Below are 17,765 nucleotides of genomic sequence, written 5' to 3' on the forward strand. Positions count from 1 at the left end.
TCAGCCGTCCCCAGCTATATCTCCCTTCAGTATTTTCAGAGTTGCCATGCAGTATTATTTGGACCAAATGGCCCGCCAATTATGAGATGTTTATTTTCCATAATAGTGTGTTGGCATTTTGTCCCCTACCTCACTTCCATGAAATAGGAGTTAAAGTTTACCTTCGACACATTAAAGGGGAGTCTACACAGTTTCCTTAATATTCAGGCACAGTCCATATCAGCGCTCCTTTTCCTCTCCGGTGGTCATCATTTATTCATCAAGCATCTCACCTTCCATGTCATGTCTCATGTTCCACAGTATACTTTCAAGGCCAGCCCTTGTCGTAATGCAAGACAGTGTATCGTTGTTGTCAGATGGAAACCTTGTAACTCCAGTTTTGGTGATTTTTCATGGGGTTTGGGAGCATTGCATGACCCTTGGGTCTATGAAACCCTTTGAATACCCACCAAACTGAAAAATGTGTGGTTGTAGAGCTAAAAGAAAACAAGGTTCTTGATAGTTCCTGAAAAGTTGAAGGTGTCATCTGACGACAGTGATATGCTTTTTGTCAGTTATCGTGCACCCAACTGTATGCATGAGTAGCAGTTATATCTAAGCTTTAAGTATTTCAACATATTTTCAGTTTGACAAATAGGCACATATACATCATATCACTTCATCCAAGAAACAGATCATTTGCTCCTCTTGTTCAGAAGAAATGATAAATGTAAACATCCCCATTGCCTTATATCTGTTACTGTGCAATGGAGAATTTTGGTTAAACTAAAACGAGCTCTTCTGTACTGAGAGTGAGATGATGAGTTTAAACAACAGCCCGTGGAGCTGCAGCAAAACAGTTAGGCTACCGTTGATAGTACAAAGACAGCGCCCAGGGTGGCACTGATACATTCCGAATAACCTTTTACGCTAGCTGCTCCACATTTTCCTCTCACCTGTATTTTATCCAGTGTTCTTGGAGAGCTCCAGGACTTAAATTGTTCAGAAAGTGTAGCAGGCCGAGCAGTCTGAGCACCTCACCATGCTTGCACTATGTTCCTGGGCATGTTCATAAGCTAATCTTAAAGAGACAGTATTTCTTTTGCGAAGCTCCTTTTGAGTCAGGAGCACAAAAAGGAATCCCTCTTTTTTTTTGTTTGTTTGTTTGTTTGTTTTTTTATTCTTTTTTTTTTTTTTCATGGTTATCTGTGGTATTCCAACATGAATGATCATGTGCGGGTCTACAGCCTGGCTCTCTGAGAACAAAATGAATTTAGTATTACCCTTCCTGCCTTGCTTTTTGCTGCAGTGTGCCTGCCTTTTCAATTTGTGAAATTGACAAGAACATATTATAAGATGACATTTTATGCATAACAGTATTGCAAGTTGTTTTTATCCGAAAATAAAAGGTATACGTACAGATTTAATAGTGTATTTTTATTACAGGAATATGAGCCCTTATTTTGAGACTAGATGGACTCCTTGACCTTGTTGTGATTTGTCGACTATGTAAATTAAATGTAGCCTATTTAGTAAGACTAAAGTATTCATAAAAATATTTTAGGTTAAGACTGAGAAGTAAACATTGTTGTCTTGAGTAATACTGATGTGCTAGCATTTAGGGGATCATAAGAGTTTGTGCACATTAGCCTGCTATGACAAACAATCACTGTAGCAAGAGAAAAAGGATACTGTCTCTTTAAATATGTTCAACATCTGTGATTCGACATAATCAAGGCCCTCTCTAAGATATCAGGTGTAAGGATAGCCCTCGCTGTTTTCTGTAACCCTTTGAGTGCTTGAGCAAGATCGCTGAATATGTTTACATTCACTTTCATGGTCCCTGTGATCTCTCCATATTTCGCCAGCAGAATGTATGATACAACGACAACAGGTCCAAATACATACCATGGATTAGCTGTGTGGTGTAAGACTGGACTTAAAATATCTTAAACACGTTTCATTTTTAGACCAAATGCATAAAGATGGCATCCTCTAAAACTGTGACTATTGAACATTGATTTTTTGGATGTTTTACTGACTCTGACCTGTGGGACAAGTAGTTGTGTCACTCCAGGCGGCCCCCATCACCCTGCCCAGTCATATTGCAGAGAATCCCTCAGGTCCTCAAAGGGTTAATGCATCCTGCCTTGAGCTTGTTCTTTGAATTATCTTTTCAACCTGGCTTTTCAAGTGTCTGTATTCAATTCTTTTCCAAAAAAAAAAAAAAAACCTGTTGCTTTACATCCTAATAGGACAACATAACATGTGTCATCTCCCCAGAATTTACTGATTTTAGTCTGTGAATGTGCCTTCTCATTCTGGTTTCTGCTTCTATATTCTCAGATTATACCTTTATTTTACCTTTTCGCTGTTTGTTTTCCTCCTCCTTTTTCTGACTCTGCATGCCCTTGTATTCTAAATGATTGGAATCTAATTTTACAAGTGTTAGTTTGACAAATCTCTTGTAATTATAGACCTCTTTCACAGTATTTTGTGACCTTTCTCTCTTTCTCTCTCTACTCATGTTGTCGTAATAAATATTACTATTGGTATTGCTGAAATGCGTACCGTCTTATTTTCTCTTTCCTTATCCTGAGAGGCCATGTAGTTATTATCATAGCATATGACACAAGGCTTACAACACTAGATCCTTGTCAATTTCACAAATTGCTTTTCGTATGTAAGTATTCCGTCAAGTGGGGTTCACCTGTGACACCAGTTTCAATTTGTGTGCGTGTGTGCATGTGTGTGTTTGTGTGTGTGTGTGTGTGTGAGAGAGAGAGAGAGAGAGAGAGAGAGGGAGGGAGGGAGAGCAGATTTTTCGAGTGTTGACAAATACGCACAAGTGGTGCCAGTGTCTCAGTTGTCATCAGTCATAAAGTTACATAGAAATTCGCCACAAAAACTGTGCTCTGTGCACACAAAACAGCTCAGGAAACACAGAACTGATGTAGCAAAAGAAAACAAGCTTTTATTGATGTTGGTCTGTCATGAAATAAAGCCAGCCAGTTGCATTTAGTTTCACAGATCTATTGCCATTATTGTGAGGAAAGCTGTTTGCCAGTGAAGAGGACATTACATGTTGTCACACAGCCACAGTAAAGGAAAGGTCCACTACAAGATTTAGTGTTTGTGCTTGATTTTCCTCAGTGAGAAGCTGGCAGTAATATCCTTCTCACAAACACAGGGCCGCACAGACATCGCAACAGCTCGGTTTCTCTTTTGAGATAATTTTCCGACCAGAATTCTCAAAGAGGTGGGTGGGAATAAACAGGACAAGTCTGATATGGAGTATAGTTGCAACAGCAAAAATGAGTTGCTAGTATGAATATTGAACAGTCACCACCACAGAGTGCAGAATATCTTAACAATTGAAATTAGGGCTTGGTGATATATCAGTATTAGTCTTTTATAAATATTGTGATAGGAGACTAGGTATCATCTGGGATTGTGCATATCACAGTATTGTGGCATGACTGTTTTTAAAGGTATTTAAAGGCTTTTAAAGTTACTGTAGAGGAATGCAAATTTCTCAACTTAATAGACTAATCTAGCTGTTCTTTTAATTGCCTCTACCTGCTTGACCATCATATCCACATCACCAGTGAGTGTTTATCAAAAATCCTGTGTGTAAATATCTAATTAAGCAACAATAGTCATCCCTACAATATTGTCATGTTATCAGTTTCAAGGTATTGGGTAACAGATATCATGGTATTTTATTTTTTCCGTATTGCCCAGCCCTATTTGCAACTTAATGTGCTAAATATGGGGGTCACATCCTTCAAAATACATCTGATATCATTGTTATTTGTTGTTTACCACAACCTGACTACGTAGCGTAGATGATGCTGTGACACAGGACATGTCTCCTTTTCACACAGGCCTAAATTGCCACGATAATAAACCTGATTTCACTTGCACCGTGTATATGTGTCACTTAGTCTAACAGTGGTTTGACAGAGACCTTGCTGCCTTGTCAAGGCTCATTAGTCTAGCACCTGTCATGTCAGCATCTATGCTATTCCTAGGAACCACTGGTATGTTTGTGCTGTCATTACAGAAGGAGACGACATGAAATTTGACCCCTTTGGAACATCGGCCCTCAGCAGCCTGGCCAGCTATGACTGGTCTGACAGGGAGGAATGTCTGCCTGCTGAGCCCAGAAAGCCTCAGGGCCTGGAAGGTGCCGCTCTTTCCTCTTTAGCCCCCACCCACAGGAAGGAACTGTCCTTTGGTAGCTCAGAAAATATTGCCAATGCCTCCATAACCAAGATCACCGCCGAGGATGGCTCACTGGCAGACGACAAATTCGAAGCCTTTGCTGACTTTGGCTCCGCCGAGCAGGGCGGCGTTGATAATGATGATTTTGGGGACTTTGCGAGTACAGTGTCTGAGAAGTCGGACTCGCCGGCCGCCGTTGCCGAAGCGGCCTCTGAGGGCAACCAGAGTGAAGCTTCTGATGAGTTTGGGGCCTTCCAGGGCGATAAACCCAAGTTTGGCAAATCTGACTTCCTCAAGGCCAGCTCTCAGGCCAAAGTCAAGTCCAGCGAGGAGATGATCAAGAACGAACTGGCAACCTTTGATTTGTCTGTTCAAGGTGAGTCACAGTCTTCCAGCTCATTTTTTTTTCTCGGCTTCAGTCACTAGAGATGTTTTTCTCATACTCTCTCACTAAATGTGATGTTAAAATCCAAATTGTATCCAATCACCACATGTTTTTAATTATAATTTTGACTCAGCTGAGCAGTTCTAAGCCCCTGGCCTTAATGTGGCATAGCAGCACTCTCCTTATCACTCGCCTCAGACTGTGGAGCATCTGTGCCCACCCAACCCCCACATGGCATCACCATTAGGTCTGCAGTAAAGTTGTCAGACATTAGATGGCAGTGTTGTGATTACATCGTTGTTCCAGTGGTTGACTGGCGAGATGGATTAGCGCCGGTCTGCAAATCCATGAGCAGAAATTAACCGTATCCACTTAAAGGCTGTTCATTTTTTAACTGCTGTTTGCTGGTGTTATGTTCCACAAATAATTTATTAGCATTTCCTCCAGTGTGATAAAAGCTCATTTGCCTCATAGATTTTTCTCCCTCTGCTGGATGTAATGTGTGTCTATAAGAGGGTTTTACTTATGCCTCTCTGCCCATTGGGAGGGTAATCTGATCATAGTTGGGCTGTGGGGTTGAGTGGGTGGTGGCGGTAGATTAGAGCGTGGGAGGAGGATGATGTGGGGAGGATGATGCGTGTCTCTGGTGGGGTAGAGGGCTAGATTACCTGTTCCATTCCAATAGGCACACACACACACACACATGCACCCACTTACTCAATTCCACCCCCACTGTAATGTGCCTGTATTTGTCGTGGTACCCTGCCAGGATTTGTCCATGTCTCTGAGTCCCTATGAATTATTCATACCTGCATTGCTGTGCCACTGTTCTGTACATAATTATTGTTTGTCACAAATTAAGTATTTGTTTATGCCGTCCTTGTCCGGGAGGAATTAGCCACAACACAATGGAAGTATAAAAGCCCCTACTTACACGATGGCAATGAAACAGGTGCATATCTCAAAATGAGCCATTGTCATGGGTTTCAGAGTCAATATAAAACCAAATATTTTTGTCTTTATACAGTGTGCAGTGGTTTTCTCTGATGCAATTACATTCTCTCTCTTGTCCTTGCCTCAGGCTCCCACAAGCGCAGTCACAGTTTGGGCGAGAAAGAGATTGGGCGTTCGCCTCCATCGCCGGCTCCGGAGCAGCCCTTCAGAGACCGATCCAACACCCTGAGTGAGAAGCCCGCCTTACCTGTCATCAGGGACAAGTACAAGGACTTGACCGGGGAGGTGGAGGTGAGGCCACGCCAGCGATGCTCTGTCACAGCCGCGCTAACCGCACCACCTGTTAGCACTGTCATTAACCACCAGATGTGCTGAACAGGGATTTTAGCACAATGTTGAGGACTCGGAGAGGCTGAGGATTACAGAAGCTTACTCTTCACATTGAGCTGCTGCTTTTCTTCAGATTTCACCTTTTGTATTTACTCAACAGGCTCTCTGGTTTGTTGTTTCAGGAGAGCGAGCGCTACGCATACGAGTGGCAGAGGTGTCTGGAAAGCGCCCTGGAGGTGCGTTTCTGTTTCCTCCCAGTGTTTTACTCTTCTCCGTGGTGTGATCTGTTAATTGTGAGACTGACCCATGCCAGTCAAGTGTGTAATCTCTTCTTGGAAAAGCATAATGGAAATGTACTTATAATATTGTAGATGCTTAGAGGGCAACAGTCTCCAGCTTGCTGTTACACCCAAAGCTATGATGCTTATCGCTGAAATTTAATTTCTTGACCGTGGCCATAGGATTTGGAATTAAGTTTCGAACTCAGGTAGTTTTATCACTAGGGCTCCAAAAACAATTATCTTACGGCGGAAATCTCAGAATTGGATCACTACTACAATGTAATCAGTTGCTTCCTGCCCCAAAACCTGGAAAAAAAAAAATCTGCCCACTGCATTTTATGGAAATCACTTCCCCAGTTTTTGAGTTGTCCTGCTAGGAGACAGACAAGCTAACATGGGTAAAAATGTAACCTCCTTGATAGGCATAATAATGATGAAAATGCCGGCGATGATGGTAATGATGATAACAATAATGACTCTGGGCTCTGACTGTCCTTGCTAAGGTCATCACCAAAGCTAACAACACCCTGAATGGCATCAGCAGCTCCTCTGTCTGCACTGAGGTCATCCAGTCTGCTCAGGGCATGGAGTACCTGCTGGGTGAGGAATCACACACTCATACTGTCATGCATAACACCGCACACCCCACACCGTACACCCACACTCACACACTCATCATATAGTGGCATAGTGAGGTTGAAACCCTGTAAACAAGATGCTGCTGATTGTACACTGGGGCCAAGAGTGTATTAAAGTAGGCACACAGTTTTATATCCACATGTTGCCTTAAACCCTCTGAAGGATGCAGGGGGTAAGAGGACAAGATTAAATGGGCACTGGCGCTGGCTGTGGATGCCAGCTCACATGTGATGGCTTATCTCTGCCTGGCCTGACAAGGTCCTGCACCCTCACTGTTTTTTCTGCTTTTAATGAGCTGTGAGTGGCAAACATGTCACAGCGAGCGACCAAGAACACTGTGTGCCTCCATTGTAAATAGAGCTAAAAAAAAAAAAATGCCTGACTATAAAAATATCTGCATGGTGTGTTTTGTGAAGTATTTTTTGTTTGTCTCTGAGTGTGTATGTGTGTGTGTGTTTTCTCCCGACAGGTGTGGTGGAAGTGTATCGCGTGACCAGACGCGTGGAGCTGGGCATCAAGGCAACAGCGGTGTGCTCTGAGAAGCTTCAGCAGCTGTTGAAGGACATCAGCCGCGTGTGGAACAACCTCATGGGCTTCATGTCCTTGGCCAACCTGGCGGTGAGATGACACACACACACACACACACACACACACACACACATACAAACGTGCCCGTGCACAGGACTATATACAGCTGGGACATACAGAAACACACGTGTACACACCATAGATTGTAAAAAATAGTATGCACACAAACAGATTTACATATCCAGCTGTCATTTTATTCCTCTGTTACCATCCGAGCATATTTACACTCTGGATGTACAGGTACACAAATACACATAATGACAAGCCCCATCATAGGTAAATCCACAATGACTAGGCCACCGATAACATGGTGAAAGTGTTAAATCAATGATGACCCATCGATTTTAGTTGTAGCTGTTGCCTTTTCGCAGGGTAGTGTTTGGATCAAGGATGACAAGTGCCGTGTGGATTTTATTTAGCCAGCTGTCTGCTAACGCCAAAAAATAAAAAATAAAATAAAATAAAAACAGCGAGGAGATGGACGGTCCTTATCCTCACAGCCAGCCGAAGGAAGAATATTGCTTCTCAAATCCCAGAAGATAATAGTGACACGGTATCAAGAGGAGGGAGGGAGAGAGAACAATAGGGACATTATTTTTAATTGAAACTTTGCAGATAGCTTTTTTTCCCCCCCTTCAGTCACTGCTGCTGATGAATAGCTGAAAGTACAAGTTTGTGTGCGTTTTCACCCCACATTGTTGATGTAAAGCACAGTTGTTGGGAAAAGCTGATGATGCATGGAGATGTTTATTGTAAGCAAGGTTGTTCTCACTGCTCTTACTGTAGGAATAGTAATGACTACATTTTGCCCTGCAGCAGGAAGTAATATGTGTGTGTGTGTATGTGTGTGTGTGTGTGTGTGTGTGTGTGTGTGTGTTTGTGTTGGTCTGTGTAGCCTGATGAAAGCTCCCTAGATTTCACCTCCTGTATTCTGAGGCACGGCATCAAGAATGCCAAGGAGCTAGCTTGCGGGGTGTGCCTGCTCAATGTCGACTCTCGCAGCAAGGTTTGTGCGCACACACACACACACACACACACACACACACACACACACACACACACACACACACACACACACAGACTGCCTCTAGTGAATACATTTTTACATAAATATTGTGTTCATCCACAGTGGATAACAACTGACATTTCTTTGACTTTGAAATGCTTTGCAGAACAAAGAAGAAAGCACTATTGGACGTCTGTTTAAACGAGTATGAGACAGTGAACTGTCAGCCAAATCTCATTCCACTCTTTCCTACTGGGGGCCTCAGGGGGCCTATTCTCCACTTATAGACAGAGTCGGCGGGGGGGCCAAAGTGACAAGATTCACTTCTCTCCACTGCTCCTCTTTCATAGCTAACAACAGCTCTCTGTCGAGACACACAAGAAACAGAAAGCATCAGACAGTTTCACACTTTCAAAATTACAGGTGGATCTGTTGAGGTCATCCTTGTTTTTAAAGCTTATGCATGGAAGGATGATGAAATAACACGGTGATGATGGCAGCGTTGGCTCTTCGGGAAAGGAGTGAAAGGAGCGGAGTTGTCACTTTGGCGCCTCAGTTTGGGCTTTGGCACTCTGGGAATGGTTCTTCGGGGTCAAACTCAGGGTCTCTAGTTTGCCTCTCTGAAAATGTCTCTTTCTCGATTCTGTCGCCTCCACCTGACAGTAACTGCTCGCCTCACCACTTACTGCTAACAAAAACCTGTGCCTTTACCTTTCACTTCAATTTCTGATAACCACTCACCCCATTATTAACTCTGACCGAGGCACAATGTGCAGAATTGCTGTATGTCAAGCCCTTGCCTTTGGTGCCTGTGATTTTTATTGGAGTGAGGTGCTAATAGTATTCCTGGACCCTGCAGTTGGGAGGGCAAGACTGTGGCTTTTGATTGTTTCTTATGTTCCCTCTGTTGTTCAGCCAGAGCCAGATGGATGGTCCAGGCAAGTTATGGCTGACTGAGAGGCATCTAGGCTCTGAGCAGATGTGGCTTACACATTTGTCATAAGCAGGGAGTACAGCTGATAATAGATCTGCTCGCTCTCCTTTTCTCTCTCCCCATCCTTCACTCACCGCTCGCTCTTATGTACATAGAGCCAGCTTGAAATTAACGCAGTTTTATTTTGTCACTGTGCCACTAGCATGAGATTAATAAACCATCTTTTAATTACATTTTTGGCAGAGTCACATTGGTAAGAAAGCACAAAAGCCAAATGGAGGACAGTGTGCCCTTGGAGTATAATGAAATGAAAGGAAGCCTTCAGCTGCAGTAGGCTGCATTGGTTTTGGTTATTGTCCTTTGGTGAGGAGGCAGTATTTATTTTTCAACCAAATCTACAGTAGCGTGTGTGTGTGTGTGTGTGTGTGTGTGTGTGTGTGTGAGACATCCAGTGGCATCAAAGGCATCATGAAATGTACAAAATACTTGATGACGGACATTATTACTGGTTGCTGTCTCGGTTTAATTCAGGCAGAGAGTATTGATCTTTACAATCCAGTGGCCTGTCTTTGAAGTCTTTACTGCTTTTTGTTGATGCAAAGATGCAACAGGAAACAGTATTGTCGCATCAAGTCAGAACTGGAATCATGACATGTGCAGTTCAGGTTTGCAGTGCCTTGTCCATAAAAATTCTCAGTCTTTCCACGTTAATGTTACACCGATAATCCTCAGTGGCTGCGGTTTCATTGTTTCTGTCATTCTCCACTTCAAGGCGCGAGGCAGAGATGGGCAACAGGCAGCAGGCAGGTCGAATCTTGGATTATCACTCCAAGACAACAGGCGTTACAAGTCTTGTCACGAGTTTCACTTTTTTCCCAATGATGCTCCAGTATCTCAGCAGCTAAATGATGTGCTAATTTGAGCAATTACAGGGAGAAGCACCGGAAAGGATTTTCAGTTGAATAATTTAGCATATCTGGCTATTTATATTAATGCTGATTTCTGAAGTACCTCAAGGATTTGGATTAATCATTAAGTCAGTGTAATTTTGGCGTTTAGTTGTTGTGGAAATAAGCCAGCAGCACTAACAGAAGTTTGTTGAACAGTTGGCACCAAACTTCTCTGGGTTTCATGTCTGAATAGGCGTGTCTCTTCCAAATCGATTGCTTGTCTGTACTTTGGAAATCTGCTGTAAAGTTGTCCATCTCTCTCGCCAGCATGCTTTCACACGACTCAGATTAGCAGGGTTCCTACGCATATACTGGAAAGTCTGAAAACATAGAGGAAATAAATTTGACAATTCCATCTTAAAAGTCAAAAAAAGAAAAAAAAAGATTTTAAAAACGTTATATTCCACTCCAGCAGAAATTGATGGCACAATATATGTGGATTGAGACCCATTGTATTTTCACATATTGTGATATTGGTTACTGAAAAATAACACAGACAGTAGTGGCCTAGTTGATAGCCACATTGATCCGCTAGTGCACAGTAAGTCTACACAAGTGAACAGCAGTTAAAAACGAAGGTAAATTCAAGAAAAAACATTTTTGTCATGGAAAATGTGTAGGAGCCCTGGAGCGGTGGGGTGATATGTAGGATTCTTTCAACTTTGGACCTGGGAACGGAGCTCTGTCCTGAACAGCTGAACTGTATTTTGGGGCCTCATTCATTTGCTCATACCTTTGCATGAATACACCAGAATATGCTGACACCTCTTGTGTTTACAGGCACTGGCTAAAGACAATGACAGGAGGTTAAGGGTAATTATGTGTTGTTTATTTTTTTTTAAATTTCTTTTTTACTCTTTTGGCAATAATAAAAAATGTGGAATGGTAGATTGTACCTTCTAAGTAGATTTGCATCTTGTTTATTTATCAAGTAGAGCCTCAGTAGGAATACTTTTCCTAATCGAGAGTCCTAACCTTTAGATGCAGCTGCAAAGGTCAGAGTGAATTAGTAGTACTGACCTTTGTTTTATCTGACCAGCTGGCTTGAAAACATGAATACTCACATTGGTGTGTCACAGTAATTGTGAGTGACTACTTATCCCAAAAGCCTTGTAATGTACAGCATGCAGCTAGGTCTAAGCAGACGTTGGGATGTGAGAAAAGTGGAGAGGGAACAGTTGGTAGAGTTTTGAGAAGGAAATGGAATGAGGACTGCAGTGCAAGGAGGAGGTACTACACTGTGTCTTTGTGAAACTAGCCTTTCATTTTGCATGCTCTCTCTCCAGCATTTCCAGCTTTGGCAGTCTTAAGTGCAGGTTTTAGGAAACAAGTGGGATGAGGCACAAAAGAGCAAAGAAAGAATTCACTATGCTTGTGAAATTTGAGTGTGTGAGAAAAGCGTAATGAAAATGTGTCTTTGAGTCGGTGTGACAAAGCACTTCACCCGGTGGTGCAGACCGCATTTGGGCAGGTGGAAAAGTATCTGACTTCATGGTGTGCTCTGGGTTTGTGTATGCAGTTGTTGCTTTATGCATGCATCTCCCTCTTCTGTGTGGGAGGCTATGATTCACCGCACATGACTCATTTTTCTCTCTAGCTTCATCTCCAGTTTTTCACCAGGGATGCAAACTCTTAAACCGCATAACACACATTAGCATCTCCTTATCGCAAGCGCAGTGCCACAGCTGGGCCCATTGAAACTGCAAGCTCACATCACAGCACTCCACTCCACTGGGGGTCAGAGCGCCAAGTTCATTCTCTAAACAGCTATATTCAGATGTTATGTGTGGGAGCTGTTAAAATTATCACAGTGTGTCAAGAGAAAAATGCAATAAGCATCGTCCAGTTGATCTATACAGAGCACTGGCGCCAAGAGCGAATCCAGCAGGTTTCACTTATCACACTGTTTACCTTAAATGTCGAGTCAGCGATTCTGGAGATATTTGAGGTCAATGAATTCAGTGACTATCTCCTCAAGATCCACCAGCTGTCCGTTCTGTCTGTGTATGCACTGATAACAAAAAAAAAAAAAAAAAAATCATACAGTGTTGGTACACAGCCCCAGGTGGCTCTGTAAATGGGAAACAAACTAAGTGGCTTGAAAAGGGCCACAGGTAGTGTTCGTGCTCATGCACAGGGCAGATGGAGGTGGAGGGGAAATGGGGGAAAGGAGGCAGTGTGAGCGAAAGGGATCGCAAATTTGGCTGCTAATTTCAAATATCAGTAATCTTTCTCCAGAATCGCTGATTCCACCTGTAATGATGAAGTGTCTCCCATTTCTAACCCTGTTTTTTATTGTGTCTCAGCCTAATGAATGGATTGTGAATGAACACTTCATCCTAAAAACTAGATATTTCAAGTTACCTTGAATGTCTAACTAAAAAGGTTTTGTAACATACCTCAAGGTTCCAAACACTGTGGCCATTTCTTTCAGTCTGGCGTGACCAAACACAAACAGCAAAAGGATAAGAAATAATCTGAATGAAATTCTCAAAGTCTTTGTGCAGCACAGCCCAAGTCTTGACTCTCCATTTATTTGTTCAGTATGTCCCATAACAGTGGACTTCCGCTAAAACATTGCTAAATAAACCATTGTTTTCTTCTGTGAGAACCTGTGCCTGACTGGCTTGGATGTTATCTGAAATGAAGACCCACCTTCAGCTTGCTTATTGGCCACACAGGCTCCGGGAAGCATCTGTGTATAGAGTTTTTGGGTGAAGTACTCCTTTAAGCAGTTGACATTTACTCGTACAGGACATAGACACAATGAAAAATTTACTTGTGTCACACCTTCTTCCTCAGTGAAACTTTTGGCTCTGTACTGATGCGATTTGAATTTCCTTCCCTGACTTGAGCCAGCCCAGATCTTGAACTCTTTTTTGGCAGGGACTAATTTTTCTTTTAGTGATTTAGACCTCTTGCCCAGTGATTTTGGCTAATATTAACATTCTGCCACAAGGAGACCTACCACAAACAGCCATGCGGCATTTTTGGTCCCCAGATTCACAGCTTTACAACTACTGCTTCCGTTCAAGCTGATTGGACTTACATAAGATGATTGCATTTAGTTGATGCATGACTGATTTGCATCATCAGGCACTAAAGGACAAAGCATGTCTTTTTAATGGTTTGCGAGACATGGTGATTTTAGATAAGGACATGCATATCTTGCTGTATGAATCCAGTTAAGTAATTGTTTTTGAGATTATGCCTTGCATCTCATTCTGTCCAGTATAATTTCTTAATGGAACGCAGCGCACTACTGGTCAATCACTGCACTTCTCTCTCTAGCTGTTACCTCACTGTTACACAGTTTGAGCATATAGCTCTATCCACAGCATGTCTCTAGGCAACACGCACACCACCCTCTTGCTGCTTTTGTTTTTCCCCTTTCACAATGCTTAGCAAGGTCTCTGTGAGTCCTGTAAGTCTATCCGTTTTAAATGAAAGCATTGATTATGAATTGTGTCTATGAAGTACAGCATATATAAAAGCTGAATTGTATATAAATTCGGAGGACAAAAAATTCAAAATACCTCTCAATATAATTTAGTCCAGTGCAAGACCTCTGCAAACTACAACCTCAATAATGTACATGGAATTAAATGGACACATTCTCCACAATGTCAACAAAACATGAACATCATCAACTTTTTTGAAAGGCAGAATTTATGGCAGAGCTGTTGCATGACCTGATACCGTGGACACTGAGTGTATATGTAGAAGGTTGTGTATAGTCAAATTTTCAGATTCTCAGATGTGTCCTCGTCCACCATCATAGAAATATTGAGGGTGCCTTGCCACTCATCTACAAGTTTCTACAACAGGTTCAAGCACCCCAGCATGCAGTACTCTTGAACTGAATTGGGACACAGCAGCATTCTTCTATGAGCATCTTAATCATGAAATGCTTTGATGAGAGTCTCTGGAGCCAATTCAGAATCTCCTAGAAACACTTAGTTAGATTTAGATGTGTTGAATATGGAGTTCATGGCATCTGGCTGACATGATTGTGATGCCCTTTAAAACTTTATAGGTGCCGCTCAGACTGTACAAGATATATTATTCATTTATTTTCCAAGAATTTAAATTTAAGCTATTTAAAGTCGTTATGCTCTCTGCGTACACGGACTATTTTTTACATTTGTCTTTCTTGCATAAGCAGTCACTATTGGTTTTGTAGCAAAGCATTTTAGACAAATGAGAAACATTTTTCCCTGAGTACTTATTGCATGCATGCAAGCTCACGTGCATTTGTATTCCAAATCCTTTTTTGTGCCAGAGGCTGTTTTTCTCACGTGCCACTTCAAGGTTGAAATATTCATCAAGGAGCACATATATAAAAGCTGAATTATGCAGCACTAATCGGGCTTTTCTGTTGGCACTTATGGCTGCGACAAGTCAAACGATGATGCACTGATTTGCATTTCCTTTACCAGTTCAAGTGTGCTTAGTTGTGCTGACCCATGCTCGAGAATGACCATCTCTCGAGTAGGGCCAAAGCGCACCGGACCTGAAGTGGGCTGCAGCATTGGCAGAGGGCTTCGTAAACATTGATTGCTCAGAGAGAAATTTAACAGCTCTGGAACAGAGCTTCTTACAACCAGGAAATACCAAAACAGGATTCATGAAACTTATGTAGTAGCCGATAATCTATGTATGTAAATATAAATATTTTTTCAGGGAATCTCCTAGTTGCACTAATATTGTTCATGGGAAGCTGCCATTTCAAGTTGTTTTTCAAATTTTTATTTATTTATTTATTTATTTATTTTTTAAATCAAAACACTGTGGGGGGTTCTGATAGAGAAGGAAGGAAAAACTAGTCAGCACACCCACAGGCGACTGGTGGGCCTTTGCGGTTAGTTAAAGACACACCTTTGAGTGGGTAGCCCTGTTGTAATGGAAACGCACATCCCAGACACACAAGGCTGAGAGAAACTGAGTTGAGCCAAGCCAGCTGGAGGGAAAAAACTATAGTGTGTGTATGTGAGACCATACCCTGTACTCCTCCTCGAGCACCATCACAGCCTTAAAACATACCACTAATTCAAAATGAAGAGAAGTATTGATTATTTTTTCATCAAGCAAAATGCTGCAGTGCCCACTGCACCTGTCCCTGGCCCTGAAAGGCCCAACACAGACCCACCATCATTGGCAGAGCTAACCAGTCCACCTGTCTCCCCTGCCCCTGGTCCTATCTGACTCCAAGTCAGAGCCAGAGCCTACACACAAAGGCCAAAATATATACCTTTCACGAAGAATGGCTTGTCCAATTTCTGTGGCTCAGATATGATTAAAAAAGCCAACATTATGCATTGCATTTATTTCAAAGTGTGGCCAAAGCATAACTGGCAAGAGTGCTTTATTTATCTACTCCTTTATGCATCTTATCTGATTTATCTGCACCTTTATTCCTGTTTACAGTCATTTTCATAATATGCTAAGAAATGACCAAATTCTACGGGAATTGACAAAAAAGGTTGTGCTTAAAAAGTATTGTAAATGCACCTCAATTACTGGCTGTCCTCGCCTAGCAACACCAAATCAATTCACAAATGCGATTAGTCTGGAACTGCTCAGTTCATTTTTGATATCCAAGGGGCATTATCAACGATTGCAGACCAAAATGCCTCCGGACACAATTGGATAGACCTATAACCAATCAGAGCACCATGTGATGGTGCGCTGAGCGACCACTGAGCATCACTGACGTCAGTCATCATATCAAACCTGCCCCATATTAGATGAAGGGTTGTGATTGGCTCGACCTGAGTCGGGTTGCCTAGAAATCTGTCTTAACGGGAGGGGGGCCAGACCAATCTGCTAGAGCAGGTAATATGAGCTCGCAGATTCCTCTGGTTCCCAGGCTGGTATGTGCTGGGGCATCTAAATGAAAAAATCAGACACACCAGTGCAACCGGTGTAAGAGTTGGTCTGGAGCCCTGCAAAGTAAATGCCATAATGTAAGGAGGCTGATAACTCTCAGTTGTTGTGTTAGCAATTTTTACAGTTCAGCAGTAGGTAGGACAAGTGCTTGTTCAGTGTGGGGGAAAAGATAGCAGTCCCATTTGTTGTCCATGCCCTGTATTTCCTTCCTTTTGTGTTCCTAAATGGGCTTCTTGGCAGTGTAATACAAGTCTAATATTTCACCCCTTGCCTTCATTTTGACAGGCATTCAACTCAGAGACAGACAACTTCAAGCTGCTGTATGGGGGCCACCAGTATCACGCCAGCTGTGCCAATTTCTGGATCAACTGTGTGGAGCCCAAACCCCCGGGCCTCATTCTCCCTGACCTGCTCTGAGCTTTGACTGTCTGCCATGGCAACGGGCACAGGTAATCAACATTGGATAGGTGGAGCGGCCAAGGCCAGGCATCTCACGCTGCATGGGCTCTCACCTTGGGCTGAGAGTGAGCGCACTGAAGGACTTTTAAAGTCACTGGATCCCTCTTTATTTATTTGTCTTTTATATTCTGCACCTGCCCTCGGTCTCAAACTTGGTGAACTCGGATTTTGAAACCAAGACTGTTCATGTGCAGTTCTGGTAGTTTGTTCAAACTCGGAAGCTTTTTCTGTAATTGTATTAAAGTACACTATTTATGCTGTCATTGTTACCTGTTTGTTCTGTTTTTCCATATCTAGTACTTAAAACGTTAAGGTCAGCCTTTTTAACACTGAAATATAGTACTAATGATGCTTTAAAGATATTTCCCACTGTACAGCAGTAAATGTTGTCAGTATTAAATGGATCTCATGTCTCTGAACTAGCACTCATCAGTGACTCAGCCATTCAAACTACTAGAGCCATGCAATATCATGAGAACAGTGGCACTGGAAGGCATTTTGAGATAAAATGAAATGTAAACTTAGCTTCAGTTTTCCATTATGTCACTTTTAGCTTTACTTCTGTTTGATGGGGAAGGCAAAGAGGAATTTTATTCATGACTTGAAATCTATTCGCTTTGTTCCTGTTGAGTCAGAGCTGCTGAATCATATACCCATTATTCCATTTGAATTGTGCTGGTTGGTTTGGTCTTTTAAAACGGTACTCCATGGTTATCATTTTAATATCATTTTGAAAACTTTATCATACGAGTTATTGCAGTGCTGAAAGGCAGAGATATCTACCATTTTATGTATTTGCTTTGATTTAACTGCTTTGAATGTCCTTTGCACTGCTGAAAGGAGATTTCAACACTTTCATGTTCTCTGGGTATTTAAATGAGTTTTTTTCTAGGTATTTGTGGGGGAAAAAAAGTTGTGATATTGGGACTTGAAGGGAATGATTTAAATATTTGCAGGTTTTGTGTTTTTCTGTCTTGCTATGCTGGTGTGTGGACTAGCGCTGAAAGTCTGGAATGAAGTCAACTGTGATTCTGAGCTAAAATTGCAGCAGCACTTTGTGTATTACAGTCTCATGCTGTAGCATTGTAAACATGACTAACTGTAATGTGAAAGTGATGTAAATAAATGAGTATCATAAACTTTA

The 17,765-nt window shown here is 42.1% G+C and overlaps 1 protein-coding gene across 9 annotated transcripts in view; it reads left to right on the forward strand.

The window, feature by feature from the left end:
- The window catches only part of synrg (synergin, gamma), a 49,312-nt gene extending 31,547 nt beyond the window's left edge, over positions 1–17,765 (forward strand). For 5 of the 9 annotated variants that reach the window (XM_030067651.1, XM_030067652.1, XM_030067656.1 and 2 more), the window contains 9 exons: positions 4,046–4,582; positions 5,673–5,836; positions 6,058–6,111; positions 6,660–6,756; positions 7,265–7,413; positions 8,279–8,389; positions 8,556–8,594; positions 11,054–11,086; positions 16,448–17,765. In XM_030067651.1, the coding sequence (XP_029923511.1) occupies positions 4,046–4,582; positions 5,673–5,836; positions 6,058–6,111; positions 6,660–6,756; positions 7,265–7,413; positions 8,279–8,389; positions 8,556–8,594; positions 11,054–11,086; positions 16,448–16,579 (1,316 nt within the window). In that variant the 3' untranslated portion in view covers positions 16,580–17,765. The remainder of the gene's footprint in view (positions 1–4,045; positions 4,583–5,672; positions 5,837–6,057; positions 6,112–6,659; positions 6,757–7,264; positions 7,414–8,278; positions 8,390–8,555; positions 8,595–11,053; positions 11,087–16,447) is intronic. The other 4 variants (XM_030067655.1, XM_030067660.1, XM_030067653.1 and 1 more) reach the window with 3 other exon arrangements.

Source organism: Myripristis murdjan, chromosome 13 (genome assembly GCF_902150065.1).
Source record: "Myripristis murdjan chromosome 13, fMyrMur1.1, whole genome shotgun sequence".
NCBI classification, from domain to species: Eukaryota; Metazoa; Chordata; class Actinopteri; order Holocentriformes; family Holocentridae; genus Myripristis; species Myripristis murdjan.